The 8,828-nt window shown below is 44.5% G+C and overlaps 1 protein-coding gene across 1 annotated transcript; it reads left to right on the top strand.

Moving 5' to 3' along the window:
- The first annotated feature begins 2,300 nt into the window (after window positions 1-2,300).
- LOC132252093 (uncharacterized) lies at window positions 2,301-7,774 on the top strand. Its single transcript, XM_059732123.1, has one exon. The coding sequence runs from the start codon at window positions 2,422-2,424 to the stop codon at window positions 6,004-6,006; it is 3,585 nt and encodes a 1,194-aa protein (XP_059588106.1). The 5' UTR covers window positions 2,301-2,421; the 3' UTR covers window positions 6,007-7,774.
- Window positions 7,775-8,828: the final 1,054 nt, after the last annotated feature.

Raw genomic sequence — 8,828 nt, 5'->3', positions numbered from 1 at the left:
GAACATATATGTACGTTAATGAGATACATAGCTAAAACACAGGTATAGAGACATGCTCAGTAAAGAACTCCTTGCGTCACTCCTTTATAACCAATTAGCAAACAAGGATGCTTATGAAGATTCAACCTCTGGTATATAAGGGGCTCAGTATTGAATGTGCGTGTGCTTGTCTTGGGAGATTATTCCGCTTGCACCTTTTATTGCTAGCAATAAATCATTTTTATACTTTCACCCCTGGTATCTTTATTGGCCTTTGCATACCGGGCACGAACCCAGACTTGGGCTGGGGCCTAACAGTTTTTGGCGACCCGATGGGACTGCCGTAGATAAGCTTTGCCCGGACTAACTGACGACCGGTTTATCTGCTTTTTCTTATCAAAAGTCGAGCTCACCCCGGGATTTCTTTTCCCGGTGAGACTTTTGTTTCAGGAGAAGCTGGATCGCTGAGGCGGCAGTAGCCTAACGGTGCAACGCCATAGAGTGAAAGTATCAGTAACAGGCACCTGGGTGAGAGGGTAGAAAGGGCATAAGGCCTACCATCAGTACGTCTGCCTGGGATTATCTCTGTAAGTATTCTGTCTGGCCCGAGTCCAAGACCAGTGATTTTTCCCCTGTGAGGACAAGGACTAAAAACAGATCCCTGGATCCCAGGTAAGTCAGACGGTCAGAACCGGGAAGGCAGTCCTGAAATGGGTACTATTAACAGTAAGGTTAGCAAATGTACCCCCCTCTCTTGTGTATTGAGACATTGGGCAGAGTTTGGTGAGGATGCTATGACTAAGAAGAAAGCTAAATTCTTCTGTGAAACTGCATGGCCACGCTATCAGCTAGATGATAAAGAATATTGGCCTCGGGAGGGAAGTGTTAATTATAATACCATCTTACAATTGATTTTGTTCTGCCGGCAGAATGGTAAATGGGAGGAATTGATGTATGTGCAAGCGTTTATGTCTCTTTGTAGAGATAAAAAAGTTTTGGAGGAATGTGGATTGGGGGAGGGGGTTGGGATCTGTGAGATGGCTGTGGCTTGACCAGCTGCAAATCCTGTCCTGGACTGTCCGGAGCCAGAGGCTCTTCCCCCTGTGTTGCCTTTACCTTATCCTCTTCCTCCTCCTCCTCCTCCTCCTCCTGATTCATCTGATTCCTCATTGGCATCTGCTCTTCCTGCTTCTTCCCCCCCTGAGGCAGAAGTTGTAAATACTCCCCGACATAGGGATCTGGAACAGCGCCAACCATGGCTGTCAGGTGTTTGGCAATCTCCAAACTCCCCGACTTCTCCTGATATAAGCCCGGGAGGAGGATGGAGAGTACAGTTAGAAGCAGACTCCGGGGTTAAGGGAAAATATCACAGGGAATCTGATTCTGGCCGTGGGAAGGGAAATGGGGTATTTCCCCTAAGAGAACAAGTGGTACCCGGGCCTCTCGAAGATGACGGTGAGCCAACCTACCGTCGAACCTTTGTGCACATTCCTTTTAATACCTCAGATTTGTATAATTGGAAGAACAATAACCCCAGCTTGAGAGAGAATCCTGAAAAGGTACAGAACCAGTTTAAAACGATTTTCAAAACCCATAACCCAACTTGGGCAGATGTTCAGTCTCTTCTAGATATCTTGTTGACACCAGAGGAAAGGAGAATGGTAGTGAACAAAGCTCGTGAGTACGTGGAAAAGGAAATTATTGCAGGGAACCTGCAAGGAAATAGAGACGATCATGTCCCCATCCAGGAGCCAGATTGGAAACCAGACCAAGATATGACCTCCATCCATGCCTATCGAGAATATATCCTCTGAGGATTGAGAGATGCTGTGAAAAAACCTCAAAATCTCAGTAAGGTGTATGAGATTCGACAGGAGGCTAATGAGACCCCGAGTGCTTTTTTTGGAAAGAATTTACAATACTTTCAGACAATATACTCGTGAGGATCCGGAGGATGCATCGAACGCTCGCATGGTAAATATGATCTTTATGGCTCAGAGTGCACCATACATTAGAAAGAAGTTGCAGAAGGCAGATGGAGCAACAGGTATGCCTATTTCCCAACTAGTAGACATTGCTTACCAAGTATTTACTAACCGAGAAAGTGTTCAGGAAAAGAAACAGGACAAGAAAGAGGAGAGAAAGATAAAAATGCAGGCAGCCCTAGTGGCAGCTGCAATCACGAGAAAACCTAGAGATGAGGGATCCTGGAGACAGCCGCAGAGACGGGGTCCATTAGAGAAAGATCAATGTGCCTTTTGCAAACGAAAAGGACATTGGAAGCAGGAATACCCTTATCGAAAAGTTGGGGAAGTTGAAAAGAAGAAAGAGGAGAGCAGTGGATTGTTCGCTTTTGGAAGGGATTCAGATTGAAGGGGACCGGAGGCCCGGGAGGGAAAGATAACCCAGATCCCAGTGTCCCCTGACGAGCCTCTGGTTAAAATGCAACTAGGGGACAGAGATGAATTGGTAGATTTTCTCGTAGATACAGGGGCTGCCCATTCTGTTTTAACTCAAAAACTGAAACCTTTAAGTAAAAAGACTGTGCCGGTGGTAGGGGTTACAGGGAAGGCAGTAACACGATCCTTCCTACAGCCAATGACCTGTAATATTGGGCAGGCCGAAGTTACCCATCAATTCTTGTACATGCCAGACTGCCCCGTTCCCCTTTTAGGGAGAGACCTCCTCTGTAAACTGCAAGCTACGTTGTCGTTCCAGGATGGGCAAATGTTTTTAACAGTGCCTCCTGAAAAGGGGTGGCATTTACAGGCTTGCCTTCTCGGCCTTCTCCAAGAGGAGAGTACACCGGATATTCCTCAACCCCTGCTCGATGCTGTTGTTCCATGGGTATGGGCAGGTCACCGACCTGGGAAGGCTAAAAATGCTGACCCTGTGAAGATTCAACTTTTGCCAGGGGCCCAGCCTCCATGTGTGAAACAATATCCAATGCGGATGGAAGCCAGGAAAGGACTGAAGCCGTTAGTTGAACGGTTGCTGGAGTATGGCCTTCTCCGTGAATGTACATCAGCTTTTAACACACCCATCTTGCCTGTGAAGAAGCCTAAGAGTAATGAATATCGTTTCGTCCAAGACTTGAGAGCTGTAAATAAAGTGGTTGTGAGTATATACCCGGCCGTGCCTAATCCGTACACCTTGCTGTCTGCTTTGAACCCAGATCATAACTGGTTTACAGTTATTGATTTAAAAGATGCTTTCTTCTGTATACCGGTAGAGAAGGGATCTCGGGAAATATTTGCATTTGAATGGGAAGACCCAGATACTAGCATTAAGACTCAGTTGTGCTGGACTGTTTTACCCCAAGGATTTAAAAACAGCCCAACCTTATTTGGCAATGCATTAAGCAAGGATTTACACAGGCTAGAATTGCCACTGTCCTGTGCTCTTTTGCAATATGTAGATGACTTGCTTTTAACAGCCACCACTGAAGCAAGCTGCCTGGAAGGAACAATTTGCCTCCTTAATTTTCTGGGTCAACAAGGGTATCACATTTCCAGGAAAAAGATGCAGCCCATATCCCAGAGGGTCACATATTTGGGATTTGAATTACAGCCTGGTCAGAGAGCCCTGTTGCCTGAAAGAAAAGAAGCTATATGCCGGCTGGCACCCCCAATAACAAAGAAACAACTACGAGGATTTTTAGGTACAGTAGGTTTTTGCAGGATTTGGATTCCAAATTTTGGGGTTATTGCAAAACCTCTATATGAGGCAACACACGGAGATGAAAAGGTACTCGAATGGACTGAAGAGTGTGAGCAAGCATTCTGCCAGTTAAAGCAGGCTCTCATTGAAGCACCCGCCTTAGGACTACCGGACATGAGTAAGCCTTTTTCCCTTTTTGTGCATGACCGAGGTGGGGTAGCCGTGGGAGTCTTAACACAGAAATTGGGTAGCTGGCAACGACCAGTGGCATATTTTTCAAAAAAATTAGACTTTGTGTCATGTGGATGGCCTGCTTGTCTCCGGGCTGTTGCTGCTACCTGTCTGCTAATACAAGAAGCTGAAAAATTAACCCTAGGCCATGAAATGATTGTATATATTCCTCATGCGGTACTTACAGTCTTGGAACAGAAAGGAGGGAACTGGTTAACTCCGGGACGAATGGCTCGATATCAGGCCATCCTCCTAGATAAGCCTGAAATAAAATTAGCCATTTCTCGCAATGTAAATCCAGCAACACTGTTGCCATCTATGGGTGACACACCAGATCTTGTGCATGACTGTTTGCAAACATTGGAAACTGTTTATTCTTCAAGACCAAATTTGAGAGACAGACCTCTTGAAAAAGCTGACCTGGAGTTTTACACTGATGGCAGCTCGAGTATAGAGAATGGAATTCGAAAATCCGGATACGCTATCGTGACTACACAGAATGTGATAGAAGCAGGACCTTTAAACCCATCTGTTTCAGCTCAAAAGGCTGAACTCATTGCTATGACTCGGGCTTTGCAATTGGCGGCCAACAAAACTGTCAATATTTATTCTGACTCTAAATATGTTTTCCTTGTTTTACATGCTCACGGAGCGCTATGGAAAGAGCGAGGTCTACTTGATTCAAAAGGAACAGGCATTAAGCATAGCAAGCAGATAAAAGCCCTCCTTAAGGCAGTCTGGGAACCAAAAGAAGTAGCGATAATGCACTGCAAAGCTCATCAAAAGAAAAATGATGATTCATCCACAAAAGGTAATCGATTTGCTGACGCTACAGCAAAGAAAGCAGCTAAAAAACCTCAGACAGACTTGCTGCCCGAAGTAAGTAATCTGTTACCTCTCCTCCCAGACTTATACCAGCCTGTGACACCACAGTATGGGGAAAGAGACAAACAATTGATAAGAGAGTTTCAAGCAAAGAAGGGGGAGCACGGATGGCTAGTAGCAAAGGATGGCCGCATTATCATCCCAGCTGCCTGGGTTCATGTGGTAGTGAAGAGAGCTCATCATGGCACCCACTATGGACCCAGGGCCCTGATAAGGTGGATCAGTCACTATGTAACTGGAGTGGGATTAAGAGAGGCTGCCAAGAAGGTATCAGAGACATGTGAGGTCTGCCAGAGAAATAACCCAAAAGGAGGGAGAAAAGAAACTTCAGGACATCAGAGATTAGGCAATGGGCCAGGAGAAGAATGGCAGGTGGATTTTACTGAGTTACCCCGGCAACAGGGGATGAGATATCTCCTTGTCTTTGTGGACACTTTCTCTAATTGGGTTGAGTGCTTCCCATGTCGGACTGCCCAAGCCCGAGAGGTGGTCAAGGCACTCCTACGGGAAATTATACCTCGCTTCGGACTTCCAAAAGGAATAGGGTCAGACAATGGCCCACATTTCATTGCACAAATTACTCAAAAGGTTTCTGAGTTCCTGGGAATCAGCTGGCATTTACACACCCCTTGGAGACCCCAGTCCAGTGGAAAAGTGGAACGTATGAATCAGACCTTAAAAAGACACCTTGCAAAGATTTGCCAAGAAGCTCGATTCAAATGGCCAGAGGCCCTACCCTTGGCCCTGTTGCGAGTAAGGGTCGCACCACATTCTAAATTGGGATTAAGCCCATTTGAAATAATGTATGGTAAGCCTTACCCTCTGAGTCTGCCCATGAGTACTGAACAACAGTTACATGTTTTAGGAGAGGGAATGATTAGAGAATATGTATGGTCTTTGGTTTCTGTTTTGTCTTCCATTCATCAGCAGGTACGGGACGTGCTGCAGACACAGGACCAGTCTCCTACCCCGGAAAATCGATTATTACCTGGAAGTTACGCTCTTGTGAAAGATTGGAACAAGGAACCACTTCGAGCCAGATGGAAGGGCCCGTATAGAGTACTTTTAACGACCCCAACGGCAGCAAAGCTCGAAGGAATCAAGACTTGGATACATTCCAGTCGCCTAAAGCCGGTGGCTGAACCAGAACAAGAAGAAACTCCTGCAAACTCCGGGACCGGAGGCAGAGAACAGTGGAAGGTGGAGCCAATAAGGGACTTAAAATTCCTATTCAAAAGAAAGGAACTTTGAATAATTTGTCAATCTTTGATCAAGTTTTACAAGCCTTATTATGAAATTGTTCAAGGTTTTAGTGTGGGGCACCCTAATTTGTCCACTCCTACTTATAGGAGGGGAAAATCTTTTACCACAAGAATTTGACCCTCAGGAAAATGTCTGGATTTATCTGGCCCAGGAAATATTAAATAGAACAGACTTCTGCTTGGCAGGAGGGATCAATGCTCATCTGGTTTTTACCTCATGCTTAATTGCAGTACCTACCCCTTTGAAAATTTTACAGAATTATACTATGCTGAAAGATGTAAAGAAGGAAAATACATATCAGGATATATAAGTGGGGGACTATTGTAAAAGAGAAAAGCAGAGACATGTTTTCTGTACGGGTTCAGGCAACAGCTAATGCTTCTGAATGTTTCTTAATAGTGAATTGTACCAGTAATTGCTTTAAATTGAACCAAGGTAGAAAAATCTTCTGTAATAAGACCAGTCAAATATCCTATGTATACACACATACCATCCTTCCTCGAGGATGGTTTCTGGCCTGCAGGAGAATGATATATTCATACCTTCCAGCAAATGCTACTGGGGGACCATGCACCATTGCCCGGGTAACTGCAGCTCTTCCAAGGAAGTCTGACCTAATGCACACTGAACAAACCCCTCTTGGTGGGAGGTTTAAACGAGCACACACTACTCTCACTGCTGATTGTGATGAGAATGATTCCCCCGGACTATTGTCTAAGGCTGACTACGTAGCATTAGCTGCATCTATGGTGGGGGTTCCGGGTCTTGCTGTAAGTAATAGCAGAAATCTTAATGCAGTAGCCTGTGTTTTAGCAAAAGGACTAAATGCTACATCTCGAGCGCTCTCAGCCTTGAATTCTGAACAAAAACAACTAAGGGACGCTGTCTTAGAGAATAGAGCAGCTATTGATTATCTCTTGTTACGACACAATCTGGGGTGTGAAACCTTAAAAGGAATGTGCTGCTTCAACCTCACTGATAATTCTGTGCTAATTGAAGACAAAATTGGTGCCTTACAACGATTGACACAGACATTGAAAGAAACATCTGGCTTAGACTTTTCCTGGTTAACTTCCTGGCTTCCCAATTTTGGATGGTTGAAGCAGTTGTTTTGTATGGTTATTCTGTTTTGCTTTATAGGGATTATGATCTGTTTCTGTATCCATTGTATACCGGTTTGTATCGCATCTATCTTCAGGCCTAAGGTAAATCAAATGATTTTGCAAAAAAAAGAAAGCTGAGAATACTAGATTTGTGTTAAGTCAAATTGAATGGAGCAATCATAATTAATAATAATTATAAATGCTCCAGATGAGGGAAATGTAAGGTTTGACCTAGAAACTACTATGCAAAGCCTAAGCAAAAGTGAATGTTGTGTGTCAAATGCCCATCTGCAATGATAAGGGGCAGACAGTCTTAGATAGAGGAAGCTTGAAAACAAAAAACAGAATCAGAGGTACTGGAGCAAAGAGCTCATTAAAATACTAAAAATCACACCCCGAGGCGGGGAAGATATATGCTAATGGAACATATATGTACGTTAATGAGATACATAGCTAAAACACAGGTATAGAGACATGCTCAGTAAAGAACTCCTTGCGTCACTCCTTTATAACCAATTAGCAAACAAGGATGCTTATGAAGATTCAACCTCTGGTATATAAGGGGCTCAGTATTGAATGTGCGTGTGCTTGTCTTGGGAGATTATTCCGCTTGCACCTTTTATTGCTAGCAATAAATCATTTTTATACTTTCACCCCTGGTATCTTTATTGGCCTTTGCATACCGGGCACGAACCCAGACTTGGGCTGGGGCCTAACATAACCACTCGCTCCAAAGTTTCAAACTAGTTGCAAAAAACTTACCATTATGGTGATGCTGCAACAGTTGTTGGGAGCTATGTCCACTGCAGTGGCAGCACACAAGGGGGGGGGGGTGCAGGGGTTGCAGATGGAGGGTACATGGGTGTGGGGGGAGGACATGCACTATAGGTGGCGGGGGGGCAGAAGAATTAAGAGAGGGTAGAAAATTGAGGGATTATTTGTCTTCCCCACTTTAAAATAATAATTGGTCTGAGCAGACCCATCCCAACCTGAACTGCATGCTTTGAGGAATGAGTGAGGAGTGAAGGAGGGTAGAAAAGAACATACAGCAGTACCTACTGGCTAAAGGCCAGAACACAGCACCCCCTCATGGCAAAGGGGATTAATTAGAAGTCTTTGGAGTCTCTGGCTGTTTGCACAAACAAATCCACAGTTGGAGCAGTGTAACTAGAAAGCACCACAAATTAACACATCTCCAAGTAGTGTTAGTTTAAGGCACTAAATGGACTTTAGAGCAGCGGGCAATCCTGGGTCGTGCAAACACAAATGCAGTTGTGTCAACATAAACAGGAAATATCGTTTCATCTACACGTCCTTAGATTATTGAATATGTAAAACCTTGAAAACATATAAGTACGCTAACATGTATACACTGATAAAATGATAAATCAATAGACAGAGGTATATAGTATTTCCAAATATTCAAAAACCAAGAACCAAGGTCCAAAAAATCATGAGATCGGCTTAAAAATCATGAGATTATTTAGAAAAAGGGCATCAAACTCATTTGGTTCCATGGACTAGATGAGTGGCATGGGGCTAGTGCATGGACCACAATGGACCCATAGAGTAGGAATAGGTCTAGAGGTGCTGCAGGTCTGAACACCACAGCCTTGGAGCCCCAGAGTGGCCACTGTATGCAGCACAGCCCCAGAGTGGCACATGGCCAATCAGGGACTGTGTTGCTCACAGAGGGCACTCTACCAT

Source organism: Alligator mississippiensis, chromosome 1 (genome assembly GCF_030867095.1).
Source record: "Alligator mississippiensis isolate rAllMis1 chromosome 1, rAllMis1, whole genome shotgun sequence".
NCBI lineage: Eukaryota > Metazoa > Chordata > Crocodylia > Alligatoridae > Alligator > Alligator mississippiensis.
Note: the sequence above shows the minus strand (reverse complement) of the source record. Positions and strands in the feature narration are given on the sequence as shown.